Source organism: Corvus kubaryi, unplaced genomic scaffold (assembly GCF_017639235.1).
Source record: "Corvus kubaryi isolate FWS band 111438036 unplaced genomic scaffold, C.kubaryi_AGA036_p1.0 66, whole genome shotgun sequence".
NCBI classification, from domain to species: Eukaryota; Metazoa; Chordata; class Aves; order Passeriformes; family Corvidae; genus Corvus; species Corvus kubaryi.
In genome coordinates, this window is record NW_024582054.1 from 31,441,776 (window position 1) to 31,464,793 (window position 23,018).

The window sequence follows — 23,018 nt, forward strand, 5'->3', positions numbered from 1 at the left end:
TTACTCCAAAACCTACAGTATTGTCATATTTGTTGTCAAATACTTTTGTGACAATGCTATAAACAAGACTGTTCTTAATTTTTTTAAATTGTGTTTCCTGATATTTTCACTCCCAGAAGGTCTGAAAAATGCCTTATGAAATCATTTCTATTTATGAAGCTGTAACATTACATTGTGTACAGAAGTAAAGGCTGTGTACAGATTTTTCTCACTTCTCTTGAAAAACTATTACTAGATAGGGAGTGAAGCTGTACAACCCATTGATTTTTAGCTCCTCAGGAGGCCTGGTGGTACCTCCAGGGTGGGGAGGGCAGCTTGAACACCTCCAAGGGTGTTAGTAGTGTACTAAAGAGCATACAACCTTTTATATAATCATCAAGGCCCATGGGCCTCATTTGAAGGCTGGGTACCAGGGGTTTGCTTTGCTCACACTTTTTGTTCTAACTTCCATGGAAATCCTGCTTGATGCATGATCTATTTGCACAGTCGTTGCAGTAGTGGAAAAACTTGCAAAGTCAAAAGGAGAGAAGAGAGATTTTCAGAGGAGAAGCTGTGGAAGACCTGAGTTGTCCAGTCTCTGCTTGGTCTATCATTGATTTTCATACTAAAATGCTTTCTTTGAGACATGGGATGGAAAGATCCCCATTTTTCCCTCAGAAGTATTTTAGAAAACATAACCATGAAGGAGGACATTTTAGCTACAAGTTGGTTTGGATCCTCTCTTCTCCCTCTGGGATCTCTGCTCAGGAGGCTGGGCCTGCAGCTGCCACGAAGCTTCTGGGGACCATGTAAACCATCAAAGCCCAGCCCTTGTGTTTCCAGGTCCTGAGAAGAATGGATTCAGGAGCATTTTTAATTAGTCTCCCTTGGCACTGCCCTTTCCAGCCCCCACATCTGTCTTAGGGCTTTTTTGGCAGCAAATACTGAGGAGCAGAAACATTTTCTGCTGCAAGCCATGGTAAGAGCTGTGAGAGCTTTCAGGCACTAGGGAGCCATTCCTTGCTGGCACAAGCACTGCCTGCTGCTACTGTTTCTTACATTTCCGAGGTTAATTTTAGCTTGCCCCATAAGCATGGGTATTTACCAGCTGTTCATATTAACAGGTGGTTTCTTGTACCATAGAGTTCACCTTTGCTAGTCTGGGAGTTGGACCCAAGTGCAGGATCCCATTAGTTTAGTCAGATGAGGTTCTGCCATAAAGTATGGCTTTAAAGCACTGTTTTGGCACCCTTGAAAAATCTTTCTACTAGAGGACTACTTGAGTAACATTTTGCAAGTTCTGCTGTGAGTTAAAAAGCACAAGCAGGCGATACTTGCAGATAAACAGCTCATCAGACACGCTTCTCCAGAAAAATTCTTCAAAGGCAGTGGCAGTGACCTGCAGCACTGTTGTCTTAAAGATGGCTGGTAAGTCTTCCTTAATAAATGCAAATAATTTTGAGTCTGAGGCAGTTCTGGCAAAACCCAGAGTCCTTTTATACTTCCACAAATGACTCAGACCTCTGGTGAGTTGTACTGTAAAGAGGGCAAAGTGATGTTGCTTCCCTCCTTCCAGGAGGCTGAAGGGAGATCATGGAAAGCTACAGCTGAACAGCTTCTGCATGTTAATGGGCACGGTCAGGATTTTACAGTAGTGATTTTCAAAACAGAAGGAGCGCAACCCTCAAGTGAAGCCAAGGCTGATTTCAATGCCCAAACCCCTTTTGCAAATCCTCACTGCAAACTGGGTGGTTTGAAGTTGGCGTTTTGGCTCTTGGAAGTGGATCTTGCTCAGCCAAACAGACTGAGCCCCTGTCCAATTGCATGCACATCACACATCGACAGCCTCACGTGGCACCAGCCTCCTGCCTCATGAATATTCAGCGTGCATTGCTCAGAATTGTGCCATTGTGATGGGGTCTGGGCGCCACCGTGCACACACACACCCCCTCCCAGTAAAACACCCAGCGCTTGCAGGACCCTGCACCACACTAGGACCTTTTATCCTTTCCCTTCTGATTGACCAAAGCACTTAATTATTATGTGGCTAATTCATGCTGTGAGGGATCCTCTGTCCTTTAATTTATCTGGGAAATGCTGTACCCACCTTAGAGCTGGGCTGGAAGCTGTCTCAGCCTGGCCAAGCGTGGGGCCAGCGTATGCTGGTGAGTGGCTCTGCAGAGGAGTGTGCGTGTGAAAGCTGCAGTTCCAGCTCGGCTCCTGGCCCTGTCATCCTCATTCCCACTGTGTCCCCATGTGCTGGGGAGGCTGCTCTGAGCCTGGCTGGTTGTCTCTTCAGTATGCCAAGGAAGGGGTGCAGGCAGGAACAAGCAGCTGCCCTTCAGCAAAGGCTCAGACACTGGTTATACTTAGTGAAAGACATTAAACCCATGGGGTCAGAGAGTGTTTGGGAGGAGTTATTTGGTATCTTAACCAGTTTTACATGAATGTAGGCTGAGGTGAGACTCAAGGCAGACGTATAAATGTGGTGGACAACCTCATCTTTAATTTCTGTTCCTGTTTAGAATGGAAAAGAAAGGGTGTGAGGAGGGTTGATGCAAGGCTGGATTGACCTGATGGTCAAGGAGAAAATTTCTTATTCCTTTGCCCCTTGGTCTCTATTTACAGCACCAGATACTGATGTGACAGGTATTTTGGCTCTGGTGTAAATGGTTACAGGAGAAAATGGTACTCTGAGGAAGCCAGGCAAAGGATCCCAGCTGGTGCATTCTTCACCCAGTGCACTTCTGCCTGCTTTTAAGGGAGATTTGTTTACATAAGGAAATGTAGGACAAAAATGTGTTTGACTACTGTCTCAGTGAGGAAGCATTTCTTTACCAAGAGGGTGGTAAAACCCTGGAGCAAGCTTCCAGAGAGATGGTCAGTGCCCCAAACCTGTCAGTGTTTCAGAGGCATTTGGAAAATGCCCTCAACAACATGCTTTAGCTTTTGGTCAGCCCTGAATTGGTCAGGCTGTTAAAGTAGGTGATGGTTGTAAGTGCCTCCCAACTGAAATAGTCAGTCCTGTTCTATTCTATTCTATTCTATTCTATTCTATTCTATTCTTATTCGATGCTGTTCTATGCTATGCTATGCTATGCTCTCCCATTCCATTCCATTCCATACCATTCCATTCCATTCCAATAATGTAAAAAGCCTTTGAAGTGACTGAAGCTGCAACTGAAGGAGAAAACATGGCTGTGAAAGGTGTAGCTCAGGTGTTTTTAGCAGCATCTGAATTCCAGGGGAGGTGATACAGCTCAAATCCCTGAGGCCTGTCAGCCAAATTCTCCCCAAGTCTCCACTGATTTCCAGTTCTGGATTCTCCTTCTTCCCCTTCACTGCCCAAGGAGCTGTGAGATTCACCTCCCTCCTGTATCACCTTTTGCAAAGAGGTTCAGCTGAGCCCCTTCTCCTTAAGGGAGAGGAGGAGGAATGGCTGCAGGAGCAGCAAATCCCACCCGAACAGCTTGAGAGGGCAGCAGTGCTGCAGCTCCCTATCCCTCCGAGGGAGATGAGGAGAAGGCAGATGTGCTTCCTGCCCTTGAAAATCCTGGCAGATCTGGCAGGCCGTGGGTGGGGGGGAATGTGTTCCCAGGCTGGACCTGGGCACTGGGAGAGCCATGTAAAAGTCATTCAACTTGTATCTCCCTTTCCTATGCTGAGATTTTCCAACTAGCTGTTGGCACTTTTTTTTCCCCATGCACATGGGAATATTTGCCTCAGGTCTAAAAGATACAGGATCCCTCTCATCAAGGTCTCCTTTGGCTGGAGAAAGAGGCCAGATGCTTTTCATCTCCTCCCTTGTGCATGCATGTCCCCAGAACTGTGTCACTTGGCCTCTGTCCATCTCTCTCTGATCCTTTCCTTACCTGATACAGCTGAGTAAATATCCCAGTCATTGCATGGCAGGAACAGACAGCTTTCAGGATATACACATACCTGGTCTAGTCTCTCTTGAGTAACTCAGCACCTTCCCGTTTGAGGGGAATGAGAAAATGCAGTTTGGCATCTCTCTGCATGAGAATGCAGCCCACTGCCAGTCTGCAGGAGTATGGGTTGGAAGATCATTGAAAGAAAAAGGCTTAGTTGCTCGTTTTGGATCTTATAATTAATTGGGATTGACTCAGGGAAGTCTGTTGGAGTCAGGTTTGTATTTTTTGGCTCAGCTCTCATTTGTTTGCCTCTCTACTGCCCATGTCCCAGGGAGTGTTTTCCCCTGCTATGTGTCCTTTTTCTGTCATCAGCAGATGATGTGCCACATACACCAGCTCACCTGGGCTTATTTAATTTAATGTTGAGGGTTTGTGTGATGGAAAACTTAAGTAACTTAAAGTCAGATTTGCATAAATTTCCAGTACTGTCCTCTGACAGAGTAATTTTTGAGCACAAAAAATATCATCTTGTGAATAATCACAGAATCATAGAATTGTTTGGGTTGGAAGAAACTTTAAAGATCATCTTGTTCCAGCCCTCCTGCCATGGGCAGGGACAACTTCCACTTGTTGGAAGACCCATCCAACCTGGTCTTGAACACTTCCAGGGATGGGGCAGCCACAGCTTCTGTGGGGAACCTGTACCAAGGCCTCACCACCCTCACAGAAAATACAATACCTCCTGTCCAAATGCTGGTGAAAGCACCCATTTGTGTGCTGCAGGATTTTGCAGCACCTTTACTGAAAAAGAATATGAAAAACAGCCAAACCTGCACGCTTGTGTTCTGGATGCCATTTTGTAAGGACGGTTTGCCAGGATGGAGCCTCAGCACTGTGAGCAATCTGTGGAGCTCCAGCTGGGTCCTGCAGTACAGCTGTGTCTGCTGCTAAACCTCCTCATACAGGTGCTCTGAGGATGCTGTAACTGCATTTTGGAGCATTCCCCACTCCCTGTGCCAGGGTTTCTGCGGGAAGCAGACATGGGCGTGTATCTGTAAGAGACTGGTCCCTGTTTTGTGGAGTCAGCACCCAGGATCCCAAAACAGGCACCAAGGTCCCTTGTCCCACGGCTTCCATGCAGCCCATAGGATCCAGTCATGTGTGCTCATGATCACAGGTCTGGTGCTGAATGCTTAAAAATAGCAAAAGGTTATTATAGAGTGTATATTAATGGAGAACGTAATTGGGTATGAATGGTGCACAAAGAGAAGAGAGCTCAGTAATACAACACCAATTTTTGCATTCAAGCCCATCACTGTAAAGCCAGGCTAATACATATAACAGTAATGAGTAATGTAACTCATTGACTCAAGGCAAACATGCCATGGTGACTCACAATTTTTGGAGATTAGATGATAAGGACTAGGAGGCTGGATTAATTTTGTTTCTTTTTGTATTGGTGACTTCTTTTTTTTTTTTTTTTCCTGACAGATTGCAGTTTTCCTGAATTTACTCTTTGTTCAGAATGATTTGACAAGTGGCATCTCTCAAATCTGTTTGGCTGGTGGTGTGTTCAAGCTGTTCTTGAGGACTTGTGCAGTGTGCGAAATTAAAGCTGTTTTGTTTAGATTGTCATGAGCATGTTCTCTGGCTGGATGAAGAGTCCTCTCAGAAACAGGTTGTGGGTGTAAACAGATTAAATTCACCTTTATGGACTGGATATTCCACAATCCTTTCATTAAATTTTGCTTTTTAGTGGCTGTCTCTGATGCTAAAATCTTTTGCTGGAGAGGCTGAAAAAAACTATACAAAGTGGGTGAAAAACACTGTAAAAACTAACTGCTTAACAAATGTAAAAATGCACAAGTTGAAAAGGGTCTTACGCACTTGTTTTGTTCTAACCAGCACCTCCTGTGGACGGGGGAAGTTATATAACAAGCAGAAAGCTTTTTTTTTTTTTTTCTTTTGAGTATTTCTGAGATGGTGGGATTGAGTAGCAAGAGAGATTTATTCTGTATTTGAAGGCCTTACCTGAAAAATGGTTTCCTACTCATGGAACTGTTAAGCAGTGGTAAAGCCAGGAGTCTCTTCCTTTCTCAAAACTAATGAAATAACAAAATTGAATTGTCAGAACTTTGAATGGGAAAGTGGTTTATAGTGGCTAGCCCCAAACTTTCTCACTCATTTATCAACAACCAAAACTGGAAAACCCTTTGATCAAGCATTTGGCATTTGAACTCGTGAAAAAAGAAATAAAAATTTGGAATTTTCAGATTGAGTAAATGAGAGGAAGGTTGAAATCTTCCATAAAGCCCTAGCAACAACACAAACCCCAGCTTGCACTTGCCTTGCTGCTGCAAGAGACCCACCCACCGTGCTGTGGTTGGAGATATTCATCCATCTTATCTAACCCAGGCACAGGCACAAGGAAAACAAGGATTTCAAGTAGGTCATCGGTTGTAATTTCCTCAGCGCGTCACTCAAGTCCCTTCACTGCTCCTGCTGAGGAGCTTCTGTTGATGCTGCTGTGAGCAGGAGCATCAGTGCTCCCCTCACCCTCCTGCAAGCACTCCGAGGGTCCCAGTGGCCACAGTGGCCACCCTCGATAGCCACCTTTAACAATTTGGTCTTCTCCCCCCAGCTATCGACCTGTTGTACTGGCGTGACATCAAGCAGACAGGGATCGTGTTCGGCAGCCTCCTGTTGCTGCTCTTCTCCCTGACCCAGTTCAGCGTCGTCAGCGTCGTGGCCTACCTGGCCCTGGCCGGCCTCTCGGCCACCATCAGCTTCAGAATCTACAAATCGGTCCTACAGGCCGTGCAGAAGACGGACGAGGGCCACCCCTTCAAGTGAGTGGCTTTGTAGTGATGCCCAAGTGCCGCTTTTGTGCTGGATGAAATTCTCTTCTCGCTCAGAAAGCGGGAAATAATAATGTTTTCTGTTCTACAGCATCTCAAAAATTGTAAGGCTCTATTGGCTTAGATCCTGGAGAGAAAAAGAAAAACAGAACGCCACAAAAATCATCGTCCTCTAAGACATGGGGTTTTTTTTTCTCAAAAAGATGCAGGAAATTTTAAGCAAACGGAGAAAAAGAGTTTCATTAGAGCTAGTGATAATACAGCTTACCTGCAAGCAAAAAGAGCATTGTTTCTGGGCACAATCTCTTGGGCATAGAAGGAAAATACCTCTATCTTTTCTCCAGCAACCCAATATCTAAATGATGGTGCCAGTGTCTCCCCACTCTCTACGAGGTCTGGGGGGTTTGCTCCATGAGAACAGTGATCTTTTCCCCTCTGATGTGCCAAAAAGTTGGCAAACCAGGTCGTGGAACTGGTGTGGTTTGCAAACACACACGGACACAGAGAAAAAGAGCCTTGTTGGGGTGCTGCTCCTTCTGCTTCACTTGGGTCAGTTCTGAGCTGCAACTCAGTATGGGGGAGTAACTCAGAGAACAGCAGAGAAATTTGTGGGGAAATCTCCCAGGTCAGATTTGTATCCCTCTTTGGGTGAGGAAAAGAGAGAAATCCCATCAAGACCAGGCTCTCTGTGGGACGAGGGGGAGGCTGGAGGCAAACAGCTCCAGCTCAGCAATCACCCAGGGAGATGGATCATGCAAGGTGAGGAGGGTGTGCTGGTGGCCCTGTGCCTGCAGGGAGGGGAACAAGTTGCTCCAGCACACAGAAATGAGGTCTGTGAAGGAGGGAAGGATGGGGTGGATGGGTACGAGCATGAACAGCAGGGGAAACTTCCTGGATTTGTAACGGGACTGTGTTTCTGGCAGAGCCTACTTGGAGATGGAGATGAATCTTTCACAGGACCAGATCCAGAAATACACAGATTGTCTCCAGCTATACGTCAACAGCACAGTCAAAGAGCTGAGGAGACTCTTTCTCGTTCAGGACCTCGTGGATTCTTTAAAAGTAAGATTGCTTTAAATATTTTTAACCCCTCTCTAGAGAATCAATCTACATTTCAAAGAGCTGCTTCCCATGTTGACAGGGTTGTCATGAAACCTAGTTTTGTGTAGTTCCAAATATGAAAGTTGTTCTGCTTTTTGATTTTAAAACTGCTTGTTTCCAGCACTTTAGAGGTTTGGCACTCTGCATTTGAATGTATTGATAGGTAATAAGATAAATTTGCAGAACCAGCTTAGCTCCATGTCAGTTCTAGAAGCATCCCTGCATTATGCTTTCTATTGCTTTGCTATAAATAATGTTCCCCTCTGTTAATCTTGATTTCCTCTACTGGTGGCATTTCCTGCTATGGATGAGGGTCTTTTTTCATTCCCTGCTGAAATAATTATTGATTTTTAGCCTTACACTCAAGCAGGTGTCCTTTAGAGCAAAGAGAAGATCATTAGGAGGGCACACATGGGTTAGGCTCCTAAATTAGTAAAGAATTTTAGGAAAAGGTACACATCTCTCAGCCTCAAGTGGGATTATCAGTTCAGGGCACTGGTTAACCTGTTTGGGATGACCTCTGCCATCATAAAAATTGGATGCAGAGATCTGCCTATACCATTCTCAATGCAGAGTCCTATAAGGCTGCAATTTAAGCTCTAAATAGACGTGAAAGCTCAGCTGAGAGGGGAAGAAGCAGAATGGAGAATAGGGTTTATACACCTAGAAAAACTACCTAGTTCCTAATGTGCCTTACTTAACCACTCCCACATTAAAAAAGGCTAATGTGCTGTTACATTAGCTAGTTAAGCAAACTAATTTCTTCTTATGCTGACACTGGAGGTGATGTAATGATCAATTTTTAATTTAGTTTGCAGTACTAATGTGGCTGCTGACTTACGTGGGAGCCCTCTTCAATGGCCTGACTCTTCTGATAATGGGTAAAAATCAACATTTCTTTTAAAAATCTATTTTTAACTTGAAGTCCCCCTCAATTTTGACTTAAACAAAACAGCTTATCCCTGGCATGCCTTCCCCTCAGCTAAACCACCACCATTTATTTCCCTTCCCAGTAAATATTCACTGTTCTATTACACTGTCCCTCCTGCTAGAACTACTTTGCAGTTTATGGTTTTGCAGCTCCCAGTCCCAGAGCAATGGGGAATTCCATATTTGGGAGGCTTGAGCAAAGTGCATTTTTAATGCAAAGCTCCCTGGTGGATCAGCTGACCAAGTGGCACGATAAAGTGTTTGCCACTGAAGTAGGTCTCTCCTCTGGAGGAATCTGATCTGCAGGAACATAACACTGTGCTCTTTTTGTCCTCAGCTGTGGTGTCTATGTTTACTCTCCCCGTTGTATATGACAAGTACCAGGTAGGTCTGTCTGCACGGTGCATTTGGGGTGTCTGGGTGGCTCTGCCTCATTGTTGCCTCATTGACTTGGTCTCCTCTTGCTCTTTGCAGGCACAGATTGATCAATACTTGGGGCTGGTGCGGACCCACATAAACACGGTCGTGGCAAAGTGAGTTCAGCAGCTGACTGCACCACAGCTCCTGCTGTGAGGCTGTGGTGCCCTGGGGGTGGCTGGGACCTGGCTGGTCCTGGAGACACTGTGTCCTATCAGTGGTGTCCTCCCCAGATCCTGGACAGTGAGAGGTTGAGGGAGGGCAGATCCCTGGAGACCCTCCTAGCTGAGCGCAGACTAAGGCACTCCATCCTTCTCTCCCCTCTCCTGCCTTTTGAGGGAACCGTGGACAGAGCAGCCCAATTGTGGACTGATGTCCACACTGTCCACACCTGGCCAGGACAAACAGGAAGGAATGAGTTAATTCTCTTCCCCACTGACCAATCCAAGCCTGGTTTTTTGCATTTGGGGAGTTAATAGCATTAATGACCAAAGTGGGAGTTAGAACAATGCCCTGTTACAGAAAGAAAATACCTGGAAGCACCATGATCTTTAGTGTTTCAAACCCCCATGGAACAGGCAGAAGACCTGGGTGAAATTTTGTACTGAAAATTCATTTTTTAGACTTCCTTCCTGGCTTTCTATAGACAATAGACCATGGAGAAATAATGTTGGGGGGAGAATATCACTGAACACATCCCAAGGTTACATGAACTGCCGAAAACCAGGGCTTTAAGAACACCTAGATGGGCATCGCTTCTGTTTCTCATGGCACTTTGATTCACCTGTTGAGACAACACACTGAACATGGACTAGAGACTGTCCCTGGATAAGAGTCCAAGTGGGGAACCACTGGAATGGAATAACTGCCTCACCATATAATCCTTTTTCTTTTTCTTCTTTATTTTTTAGGATTCAAGCTAAAATCCCAGGTGCTAAGAGAAAGGCAGAGTAAAGCAGACATCAAGAATTCATCTACTACAGTAGTGCATAATGGGGAAATCTGGAGTGAAAACAGCTCTGTTCTTACACTTTACTGCAAAATTATCATTCTTTTTTTTTCTTGACACCATAATCTTAGAAACATAAAACTCAGAAGCAGTGCTTTTCCCCTGCTGCTTCTGCACTTAGAATATTTGCAATCACTTGTGTCAAGCACTAAAGTATAGTAAAGAGAAAAGTGTACTAGATGTGGTTTTTTGTGTTGCTTATAAAGTGCATGATGGTGAGAGCCTAAATAATATTGACCTCTTTATTTAATTTTTTTTTTTTTAGTGTTTTTTCTTCTTCTATTGGCATTGCTTCTATAACTTTTAATGTTACATGTGGCTAGGGGCTTTCCTGCTTAGCGCACTTGATGCAATAGTTAAAATTGCTTCTACGTCACTGGGTTGCTGGTTGGATTCATCTTTATTAACTATATAGAATTGTAGACTGATGTTTTAGTGTTTTCCAGCACAAATAAAATAAACAGTAATCGGTACTTATGGTAATCAGTTTTGTATAACTCAAAAAAAGATAAAAAGAAAACAAAACCCAGTACTTTTGTCGTAAAGGATTGACAGGCTGATTTACATGTATGGTAACTGGAAAGTTCCAGCATGTTCAATTTATTACAATTTGTATTACATTCTCTGTAGTTCCTAATGGACTTAATTATGGACTCTGAATATTTGCACTTATGTACTTGATACCGAATGCAGAAATAAATGTTACTAAATGTAAAAAGTTCTCCTTCTTCTCGCCACTGGGAATATCTTGACATTTGGGAACTGGACACATACTGTGCAAAAAGGAGCATTTTCCCTCTCCCCTGGACATCTGCACACACTTTGCCCTTACATAACAGTGCAGTCCAACATGTAGTACATAACTAAGGGTATGTAGCTCATCTAATATTTTTACATCTTGATGATCTTTCTTGCAATAAAAGAAGGATCTCTGCACACAGTTTGTTTATTTTTGTTGGAGGTGTAGCAAATATCAGGTACATGAACAAATGTCTCTTCCTCCGTTTGCACACTGTGTAAACCACGAGCAGCACAGTATGGAGGCGTCAGCACAGCACTAAGGGCTTTCCAGTTTCCTTAGCACCAAGCTGCTCTCTTACCCAAAAATTCTCTGCTCTCTGAAATCTGCTTTAAACAGAATCAATGTCAAATCCAGAGGCTGGGAGCTGAAACAAGCATTTACTCTGGTTCGTAGGTGGAGGTTTTAAAAGTTGGCATTTGGTGTTTAAGAACAATCAGAGGAGAAAAACAGCTGTTGAACATTATCCAAAGTGCTTCAAAACAAACAACTGGTTAAGTGCTTGGTTTGCCCATTTGTGGAACACACCTGTGGATTTTTTTTTTTTGTATAAAAATGTGACATCAAAATATTTTCAACCAAATTGCTGGTTTTCTCTTTTTCAGTCACAAAGATTTTATGAAGGATTTCTTTTTATACAAAGAGCTAGATTTTTAAACACTTACCCCAACTTTCTTAATTTGACGTCTTTCCTTAGACTCATTCATTAATTCACCTTCATCTCAGTTCCACATGGCCATAGTGACACCTGTCCAAGGCCAGGCTGCAGTTCTCTTTGTGTCTAAATGTAAAACCCAAATGCACATAAAGAGTTGGTAGAAACATTAGTATGGCTGTGGGCTAATTAAATCTTGTGACAAGTCTCAAATATCCTTATTTTCATTTAGTATTCTTCTTTGTCATATTTAAAAATACTAGGTTGGGTTTTAAATGTCACCTGCAGCTAGACAGGAACATTTTTCCTCTGAAAAACTGAGTGTCTTAAAAGAGCATACACTGGTTTTGATCAAATGGAGTATGTTTGTTTCAGCATGTGCAGTTTGCAGCCAGGAGTTAGAATTCAACATGAAGCCCCAGCTTTAACTGCCTTGGAGTTCCCTTTGTCTCTGAGGAAGAGTAAAGACCATACAAAGCATCCTTGAGGGTAAAGATTGACCTCCAGAATTCTTATTACTTACAAGATGAGTGTGTGGGCCCAACATATTAATTTTGAAAATGAGCCCATTTAATGTCCCATCTCCCTGCTCCCATAGATGTGTTCTTCCCTCACACCCCCAGTGCAGTAATATCCAAGATTGACCTTTTGCAATGCTGAACCCTAAGCACCATTTAAAAGCTACATCTCCTGCATATTTGGAAATAAAGCAAAATAGAACCTTCTGGAAGAGTACAGATATTCTCAAGAGCCTAAATCAATAGATACTAAGAATCCCATTCTTGTCTCCTCCAGCACCACCCTCTCTCAAGCCCCACATCCCTCCAATTCCTCTCCTCATCACCCTGACTACTGCTGCACACATACCTCTCAAACCCACATCCTTTTCTCTTTTCTCACATCCCACCTTGCCAAACAAACTCTGCAGCTTCCTCAGAGCCACTCTGACTTTCCATATATTTGATAGTAACAGCCTGCAAGTGCTGCTGAGCAGCTGGGGTGGCTTAATCTGGTGGGTGGGACCAATTGGGAAGACCACGCTGGGATGTGGGAGGAGCAGAGGGTTTCAGAAAGAGCTTGGGTTGCTGATGTTGGTCATGGCCACCATCCCCTTACTGGGGAACCACACCACCACTTCCCATGATACCTTTGAACATGGAAGCTTGGAGAAAGCCAGCCTCTGCTAGTTCCTGGTCCTGCTACACGCCTTGCAATAACAGAGGCCCTGTGCATACGGGGAGTGAAGGTTTGTGACACCCTCAGAGTTCCTGGTAAGTCTCACTCATAGAGCAGCACCTTGGGGAGGGGTTGGACATCCATTTGTTTGGTTTTCAAACAAGTGTGGGGGAAAATAAAGAACACTGATCTCTGCTTTTTAAAATATTCTAGTGTGATTACAGTAGATGGCTGAAGATACAGAATGACATACATTTGTGAGCTGTGCTCTGACGTACACAGGCTGCGAAGCCCTTTTGTTTCTGATCTTCATTTGCAGTCAAAGAGCAGCAGTAGAGAAGCTTGAATAGTAAAAGCAGCAAACTTGTGGGGGTTTCTAGGCAGGTGAAACCTGGGAAGCAGCTCACTCTGCCTGGGTAAAATGCAGGGGAGGGTGTTAAACCATTCATTTCTCTTCAAAGTGTCCCTTGCCCAGTGAATGGACATCACATCACCAGTGATTCAAGGGTCAGCTTGTCCTCCTGCTTCAAAGGCTACTTTAATGAGATACGAAAGTGATGGGTGTTTTGAGGACCCACCTCACCAAGGGAGGGTGTTCAGGTGGTTGGATTTAGGTGTGTTCCAAATATCTGGCCTAGGCTGTGCCTCTCCTCCTCATCTCCGGATAGTTTGTGGTGCTGATGTTCCCTTTCTGGAGAGGAAGCTGAGAGGTCTCCAAGGAGAATGTCACAGGCTTGTTTAGATGCAGGGACAGGTACAGGCCAGGCCTTTCTATGGCTGGGAACTGGCTGGGTTATGTAAATACAACTTTTGATCTGCTCAGTGTGGTGCTGCCTTTCAAGGAAGATAACAAGTCTACCTGCTGAGCTGACCTTTGAAATCCAGCCCAAATGGCTGTGTTAATTTGATCTGAAAATAGTTTAACTCTGAGTTGGGGGTATGAAATCAGGAGTGGCATGCTAGCAAGAGACAAAACTTTGCCAGAACATCTACATGTGTCTTTTTTCATCCTCTATGACTTTAAAATATCTTCTCCATGCTTTCACTTGTACCTTCCAGAAACTTTATAACCCTGCTCCTAAACTGCTGCCTGTTAAGTAGAGGCTCAATGGTTACTTAAGAGTTCTGTCAGAGATTTATGTCACTTAAATGTCTGTCCCTGTACCTTGAAATGATTACTGCATTGTAATTTCATGTGAAATGTGAATATTCTCTAAGGTCACTGGTTTTGATTCCCTGGTTCTTGGTGCTTCAGCAGCATTCCACTCATCTACACATTGTGTTTGCCTCTGTTGCTGATCTCTTTTATGCTCCCGCTCTTTAATATTTATCTAGTGAGAGTAGGATCATAAAGCACATGAGTGTCAGGAAAGCCCTGGAATTGGGAGGAGATAAGAATGTTATAATATTCTGTGAGCAGCTAATCCATTTAAAGAGAATCTGTCTGCTCCCCCACAGCTTTTGTGCTCTCCCTGCTTGCTTTCAGATGGCAGCTGGCTCCCATCCCTGTCCTGGTGGGTTACAAGTCAGTCAGCTGTGAGCTTACCAGCCTTTCCTTCTCCATATGGGCCCAGGGAAATATGTGGCAAGCCTGTGTGTTTGCCCAGTGCAACTTTGAGAAGACCAAGAGTGATGTATTTCTTCCTGGCTCCTCTTAATATATTCTTTTCTTAGGCACAGGATTAAAAGATGCTCCATCAGGGAGTGTGCATGTGGGTTTCCTGGGATCAAAAACGAGTGGAATGAGGCTGCTGGCATGAGGGAGCCTGGTAAGACTGGCTGGCACATGAAGCACTGCAGGACATATGGTATTTGGGTCAGGGTGAGATATGTCCACTGGTAAGAGTCAAAAGCTGCAGTGCCTGAAGCAGAAGGAGGAGTGGGCTCTGCTCATTGCTGCCAGGTTTCCGTGGTGCTCAGCACCTGTACAGGAGAGAGTGGCAGAGCCCTGCTCTGTGACACAACAGAGGAAAGATATTGATAGAGGGGGACCCTTCTCCACAGGTGCACAGGGAAATGGGAGTGGATTCTAAGCAGGCAAGTGGGCTTGACCTTCTTTCATTTATCTGAACTGCTCATTTCCTTGTCTTTGGTTTCTGCTCACAAGGGAACAGCCAGATCACTGTGTGCTGGAGCTCTCCTCTGATCAGCATCTGATTCAAGTGACTGCCAGTTCTGCAGCTCCCCTAGAAAGAGTTCTAAATCTACAAGTATGCCAGATTTGTAATCTGGGGACACCACTGTGTGTGTGCAAGGCAGGGTAGTTACCTGTGCAGTTGCTGTTCTGTCCAGCATTCCGGCAATCCCTCTGTGACTGGGACATGCTCATCTCTGCCTTGTCCCTGTTCTCTTGTTCCTTTTCACTCCTGCTGCCTCAGCCAAACCACTGGGAGATGCTGCAGGGACCAGGGTCAGGATCAGAGGATGGATAGAGCTGCAGGAGGAGTCTGTCTAAGAAAACCAAAAGACCAAGTACACCTGTGCTGACATGCTTTCATTCCTTTTCCCTCCTGTCTGCCCCTCCACCAGCAAGTCAGACTCATTTCACTTGTTCGTTGAATATTAAAGAGGTTCAGCCTCAAGGTTGCAGTTTATGCCTCCTCATGAGTCCTTTTGTTTTAGCTGAAAAAATATTTCAGTCCAGCAGAGCTAATTGTCATTCACAGTAAGGTCCCTCTGCACACATTTCCCTTTATGAGGGAGTTGTAAAGAGGATTTAGTTACATTTTTACTTCTTTTGCATAGCAATCTAATTTAGGAACAGTGATATAAAGTACCCCAGACCAGTCTAAAAATCACAGAATTATAGAATCACAGAACAGTTTGGGCTGGAAGGAACCTTAAACCTTATCTAGTTTCAACCCCCTGCCATGGGCAGCGAATTTTTCCACTAGGCCAGGTTGCTCCAAGCCCCATCCAAGTGGCCTGGAACACTTCCAGGGATGGGGCAGCCACAGCTTCTGTGGGCAGCGTGGGCCAGGGCCTCCCCACCCTCACAGGGAAGAATTTCTTCCCAATATCCCATCTAACCCTGCCCTCTGGCCGTGGGAAGCCATTCCCTGTGTCCTGTCCCTCCATCCCTTGTCCAAAGTCTCTCTCCAGCTCTCCTGGAGTTCCTTTAGGTTCTGGAAGGAGTTCTAAGGTCTCTGTGGAGCCCTCTCTTTTCCAGGCTGAACAACCCCAGCTCTCTCAGCCTTTTCTCACAGCAAAGGTGCTCTGACCCTCAAAACATCTTTGTGGCCTCCTCTGGATTCACTGAAACAGGTCTGTGATCTACAGTATCATCAAAAATTGCTATCCTATTTTATAGATGTGCCAAAACCAAACAAAAAAAAAAAAGATACATAACATCCAGGCAGTGGAGTGACTTCAATAGCAGATGTCTTTACACAAAATATTCTTCATTTGCCAAGTTAGACATGAGGTCTAATTTCATTTCTCCTAATTCCACAGATGCTTGCGTGGAGAAACCAGCATCCTCACAAATCGTTACATTGAGTGAAAAAGTATCACTTTTGGCACAGGTTAAACATGATTACCATGCAGAACATCAGCTTGACTTCTCAGCTTTCAGCAAATCTGAGGTGCTTAATTAGGAAGAGGTGGGCTGTAACCTTCTTAGAAGAACCTACATGGAGAAGCACCTCTTGTATTCCTTCTAGCTTGAAGTCTTGAAATCTTGAAGTCCTGGAAACATTCTTCACATCTCTCTCCCCTCACAAACTATTCAATTTGCAACTTTTTCCAGCTGAAATACAGAAATGTGATGAACTGCAGAGAGAAAAACTCTCAAAAAGTATACTCTGAGTTTTCACGTGCCAGCTTAGAAAAATCTGAAGGAGTATAAAATTCTGATAGTACTACTGTCTCTTTTGAACACCAGACTTTCAGGAAATCAGCTTAAATTTTAATTCTGACATCATCATATAATCAAGAATCTCTCTTCATCTCAAGTGTTTTCTCTTGCCCACTTTCCCCACAGCAGTCACACGTCTCTGACTCACATACTATACCAATAGTGCAAATTAAAAGAAAACATTTTTCCTACTGCCATGTAGCCAGAGGCACTCCCACAGCTCTCCGGTCACAAGAGACTTGAGTAAGTCGGACTTCTAGGGAGAAATGGGGCTGTCTCTTTTATGTAGGATGAACTGAGGCTCATAACTAAATTTTGCAAAGAAAAAATCAGCCAGAGAAGCCCTTCGAGTACCTGGAGTCAAGGTATCCTAGATACAGTGCCATGAGAGAAATTATGAGTGAAGCAGGTAAAACTTGGATTCATGCCAAGATTTTTAAGGAGATCTCCAGGAGCAGATGGGAATTGGTAAAATAAAATGAAAATAAAAAAGCTCCTGAGCTTTGCTAAAGATGCAAAGTGGTGAAGTGTTAGGAGGAGATCACTGGATGCTGTAGGGAAGGAGAGGGATAATCATGAAGCCCATGAGCAGTAAATATCAGATTGTATTTTGCATTGCAGAGTTCTGTCCTGGATTGATAACAGAAAATTCCCTTGTTGGCTAGAAGGCTGATGGTTAGAAACAAATACTGATGAGAAAATTCTGGTTAAACAGTATGTGCAAACACTCAGTGGGGCAGAGAAATACTCTTAAGGTTATACAAGGGGATGTGGGGCCATTACAGGAATGAAGTCCAGAGGAGTTCAGCTTTGTTACTCTAAAATGGAGGCTGGGAAGAGGGAATGTAATTGCTCTTTATGTGTACATTGGGCATAAAAACAGGAAGGCTAAAATCCATCTAAGCTGGTGCTTAATTAAGGTGCTAAATGATGACTTAGGGAGAAAAATTGCATTCCGTGGGGGTTTTTTGTACATTAAAATTTATTATTGGTCAGGGAAATTAACACTGGTTCCCAAATAGGAGTTAGAAACAAGCACTGTGAACCTCTGAGTCATTCAAGGAGGGAAATAGGTTATGTAAAATGCAGAGTGTCTTGTTGGTAACGTGTGCAGGTGGCAATTCCCCATGTGGCTCTCCTTTGTGAAAAGTGAATTTACAAAAAAACGAGTTTACAAGAGAGGATTGAAGGGAACCACACACATTTTTTTCCCCCCAGCAATTACTGCACCAGTGCAATTAGCCAACAGAGAGTGCCTGTGTTTATTTATCAGGAAGAGAATATCACATGGATGTGGATATGATCAAGCAGATCTGGTGAAGCCAGAGGAGCTCTCTCCAGATCACACGAACTCAGAATTCGGCCCGTTCTCTTTGGGAAGAAAAGATTGCTCTTGTCATTTCTTATTAACTGGCAATGTCTGTGATCCCAAGAAGGATGTTCCAGGCTCAGCTGAGGTGCTCAGAGAGGCAGGCATTCATGCAGGCATCCGTGAGCCCATCGTTAGGCTTGTGAATGCATTTTAAAGGCTTGTGACTGAATTTTAAAGGCTTGTCAATTCTTCCAAATGCAGGTGGTGCTTCATGACTCCTCTTGTTTCCTGGGACTTAGAAAGATGTTATAAAGGCAGACTGGTCCGTGTCTTCCTCTGTGAATCTGGTTTGCAGGCAGGGAAAAGGGTAACCAGGTTAGGTTCAGGCTGTGATGGATAGGTTAATAGAAATGAGTGCAAACAAACTCACAGGGTTTTTTTGTTCAGCATAAGTAAATAGAAGTGGAAAAAATCTACTAGAATTCCCTTTTTAGTTTTCAATAAACTTGTCAGGATGCAGGTGATTTATGAGAGATGGAAATTTCCGTTCACATTGAACATGCATTTGTTCAGACTGAGAGTTGTAGTGTAAGGAAGGAGGGAGCAGATCCTCCTACACAAAATTTCCTCTACTAACTCACGCCCAGCACCCTGGTGGCTCTTGTAGTCTGGTGCTGCATTTCCCAGCTAGTCTCACCTTCAGGCTGGGCAGGGATTTGTCTGTCCCCATTTGATGACCATTGCAGTAGCTGAATTTATTTCAGATGCAGGGCAGCAATAAATCCCTAGAAGTCTGGGGCTAGAAATCAGAGTATTTCTTAGCTTAAAAGTCCTGCAGCAGCAGTAAAACCACCCCAATTCATGACTTATCCTTTGCTTATGCACTTTATGTGTCAGTACCTTGTTTAACACCCTCTTCTTTGACAGGAGTTTGAAAGCAAGACCTGCAGATAAGGTTTATTGGACTTGCATGGTGGCAATGGAAAAGGCATTTCTATAGGAGAGGAGAGAGCCCTGTGGAGGACTTTTTGTGTAGGAGTCACCAGCCATCTTCTTTTAAGTGTTAAAGGACTGAAATTCCTGTGCAACTCTGCAGAGCTGTTCTAAGAGAAGCCCTGGCTTGAAACATCTTCTGGAAAAAATAAGTTACTATTTCATATCAGAAGTTCTGATTTTGAGGCTGTTTTTACAGAAGAAAAAAAAGAAAAGGTTATATGGTTCATAAAGAAAGAGGAAAATTACTGTTATTTTTCCATTAAAATCCAGAATTCCACTGATGCATTTGTACAAAGCTGTGCCACCACAACTGCGAGACCATAGTATATATATAAAAAAAGAGAAGAATAGGTAAATATTCTACCTAGAAATGTTTTATTGCTTGAAAAGGAACTAACCTATAATTCTTCCTCAAGCATAATTTCCAGTTGAGGAGCTAAACTCACCAGGAGAATGGAGCACTTTGGTATTACAGTGCTGGGTTAATGGTTGGACTTTGATGATCTTACAGGGCTTTTCCAACCTCAGCAATTCTGTAATTCTAAATCAATTTATTTACTTGGCCCAGAGCTTCCTGAATTTCAGTCAGGTACAAAACTGCAACTACCAAGTTCACTGAGGCCTGAGTCCTGTTTAAGACTTGAAAAGATATTCAGAAAAAGAGGACCTTCCCTTCTTCCTAGCCAAGTTTAATTGTTAATTACTCAATTGGCTGTCATGCAATGAACAGATGACTTTTTTCCCCCGTAAAGCCAGGTAAAAAAGGTCTTCTGCTATTCCAGGGATAACTATGTTCACCCAGATAATTGTATTTTGCCTGCAGGGTAGTGAAGACATGGATCCATCTATTTTGGGGGTGCACTGGAGACACTTTGCACGTTCAAACCACAGAAGTGCATTGCTCCAGTCCACAAGGCAGGGTGCACTGATTTCCCCCGTCCCTTGCAAATGTCAGGAGGAGGGATGGGAAGATGCTTCCCTCGCTTGGGATCAGGTCCTGTGCAGGTGCCTGACACACGGCTCATTTAACACCTGGCTCTTCTTGGCACAGTTCAATTTCAAAGCAATTTCTCCGAGTGCTGGAGGTGAAGGATGGCCCCACCTTTGCTGATGGTCCCTTGCTGAGCCATAAATCGATCCTGATTTGGAACAGGGAAGGTCTCCAGAAACAGCCTGGCAAGGTGGCAGCAGCTGTAAATATGATGGAGAGAGAAGGGGCCATCTCCTATCAAGCTGACTGTCTCCAGAGGAAAGTTGCAGCACTTTTTATTAGGCTTTTTTAGATAACTGAAAAGGGGTGAGGCTGTCCTGCTGGTTCTTTGTCTCTACGAGCCTGTTTCACACAGAAATGATCAGCAGTGCCACCTGATACTCCCTCATGCAATCACTACTCCATCTTCAGTTTTGAATTGAGGATATTTGTACTTAGACCCCACTGTGATAACTGTAAAACACAGATGGCTGCATTTAAACACATCCATGGGAAAGCCCCAACATGCAACTCAACTGCAATGTGCAGGCTTGGAAGAGAAAATAAAGCATGTAAGCTTTATTAGTAATATTTCTCAAACTTTCTTGTTTTGAAAGGTTGGGATGCCAGCATAGTCTCCAAGGCCAGAAATTACTTCTTTTAGCTGCTGGGACCTAGAAATACTGTATGCACTGTGTTTTGTGAAATGACCATTTCCTTGTATTGTACATGTTTTCTCATGTGGGGATGTTTGGAGCAAAGGATTAATAGGGAAAATGGGGATTACTTTAACTCATTATTTTTAATTTGTTGTTGTTGTTTAAATGTCTGCCTAAGAAAACCTAGCTAATGTTATCCCCATGGCTGCAGTGCCCATGGACTGTCTTTTCCTGTTTTCTGGGGTAATGTAAAAGACATAAAATCCGAAGGGAAGAGTCACAGCAAGTGTTTGGTGGAGAAGGGCCTTGTGTTTCTAGATGAGGTGGCTGCCATGGTTATTAATGCCTTTCCTCCTTGTCTTTTTGGTTTTACTATCACATATGGGGCCATCTGGTTCCTCTGTGGGACTCCCAAGGCTTTTTGGCAAGCACATGCGTGACGATGTCTAGGGTTTTTCCTCTCTGAGCCTTTCTACTACATCTTGTTTCTGGAAACCCTGCTCAAAAGAAGAGCTGCAGTCTCTACCTGTCACACAAACCAAGCTGTCACCAGTGTTGATGTTGTAGGGCAGCACTGGGAAAATCCTCCTTCACCTACAAGTCTGGTGGCACATTAAGGAAGTGACTGTACCTTGCACGGTGGTTCAGTGGCAGGTGGTGAGAGACAGATGCTCCTTGTCCCCTCGGCCTCTGAAGTGATCATGTGGCCTGGGATCTGAAAGCAGAAGGAAATTTGAAATATGCTCAGAGCACAAATTCATTCTTTTCAGGTCTTGAGAGGTTAGAAGCTCTTGAACTGTCTTGAATGTTAATTTTTTTCCCCTGTGCCATATCAGACAAGAACCTGGTTATGGAGCTGTTGGGCTTTCTTGGAAGATAAATGTGACCTATTGAATCCCATTTATCATGGTGACTGCTGTAAGAAATACAGCCTGCTGTCAGGGTACCTGGATGGATTACAGGGATGCAAAACTGGAGCAATTCAGCAATCAGCATCTCGGTGTGAAGGCCTTCCTGAAAGAGATGAAGTAATGGCTAAAAACAGAATAAATTTGTTTCAGAAGGCAAGATTAATCATCGTGCAGGAGAAGGGTTGCTTCAAGTGCAAGCAAGGAAATTGCACTGAGTAATAAAGTTGCCCAGTGAAAAAAGAACCAAATAAGCTAAGTACCAGGAGACACATTTCAAACAAGTTTTATCTGTCTCTAAAATGCCCTTCTTTGAGGCGTAGGGGCAGATGTGGCTGAGCAACCTCCAGGGATGGATTCCACACTGCCTTTGGTTATCATTCCAAATTGTCCAGTTTCAGAACATTCAAAACTTTCCATCGCTGTCAAATCTGTTCAACTGTAATGGAAAGTTATTCTTGTCTAACAAAACATGTTTGTTATAAATAGTGAGGATCTGGCACAGCTTGTGCTTATACATGTACATCACAAAAGACTCACTTCTGGAGGCCTCAGCTGTCAGAATAAGGACTGCATGGGATGGGGGGCCTGAGCTGCCCTGTTGCCTTTGGGATGAGTTTCAGGGCAGCTTGGTTTCAAGCACTGCACATTTATCGTGTCCCTCAAAGAGCTTTTAACCAGGAGGTCAGAAAAAGATGTTAACAGATCAGACAAATGGCTTGGGGTGACATGAGCTGTTTCATGAGATGTAAGATGGTCTGGAAACACTTTACCAGTAACTGTCCACAATCTCAGCACTCTGCCCTCCTGGCCACTGTCAGCCTGTTCATCCCATGCCCAAAGGAGCCAGGAGGGTTGAGGAGGGATTTCAAGTGGGACAAAGCAGTGACTCTGCTGTGTCCAAGACAGTGATGCCAGTGAACAGGCTCCCAGGGAAGGGATGGAGTCAAAATCCCTGCAGGGATTTAAAAGACGTGTGGATGTGGCACTCAGGGACACGAGTGGTGGCTTGGCAGTGCTGGGGGAACTGCTGGACTTGATGATCTTAAAGGTCTTTTCCGACCTAAATAATTCCATGGGTTTTGAGAACATGGTGTGCAAGCAGTGCTCTGCTGTGCAGGGAAGGTGAACTGGTTCTGTTCTGAAGCCAGGAGTTTGTGCCTGTGGCAATGAGTGAGAGAGTCCAAGAGGGATGGAAAAGGGTCAGCTGATATTCTTTTGCATATCACCTTAATTTTTAAGCCACTTTTAAAAGGTTTAAAGGTTTGATTAGGAGAAAAACTTCAGCAGTGAAGAGGATGGGATAAAAGGCTGGCTGTATTTTGGAGGAGCATGTAGGAAAAAATGGCAAGATTTTCCAGAGGAATCTTTTTTCTTAATAAAATACCTGTATTTGAGAAAGATATACTTCACTAATGTGAGTTTGTGGGCTGGCATTTATTCTGGGTTTAAAAACAGGCATAGAAGGAAATTGAAAATATCTAAATGCTTTATCTCAAATTTTCTTTGGGTTTTTTT

At 43.9% G+C, this 23,018-nt stretch overlaps 1 protein-coding gene across 2 annotated transcripts in view; it reads left to right on the forward strand.

The window, feature by feature from the left end:
* Nucleotides 1-10,887, forward strand: part of RTN1 (reticulon 1) — a 117,977-nt gene extending 107,090 nt beyond the window's left edge. For both annotated transcript variants that reach the window (XM_042047232.1, XM_042047233.1), the window contains 6 exons: nucleotides 6,496-6,703; nucleotides 7,636-7,774; nucleotides 8,625-8,694; nucleotides 9,081-9,127; nucleotides 9,218-9,276; nucleotides 10,072-10,887. In XM_042047232.1, coding sequence (XP_041903166.1) covers nucleotides 6,496-6,703; nucleotides 7,636-7,774; nucleotides 8,625-8,694; nucleotides 9,081-9,127; nucleotides 9,218-9,276; nucleotides 10,072-10,114 — 566 coding nt within the window. In that variant the 3' untranslated portion in view covers nucleotides 10,115-10,887. The remainder of the gene's footprint in view (nucleotides 1-6,495; nucleotides 6,704-7,635; nucleotides 7,775-8,624; nucleotides 8,695-9,080; nucleotides 9,128-9,217; nucleotides 9,277-10,071) is intronic.
* Nucleotides 10,888-23,018: the final 12,131 nt, after the last annotated feature.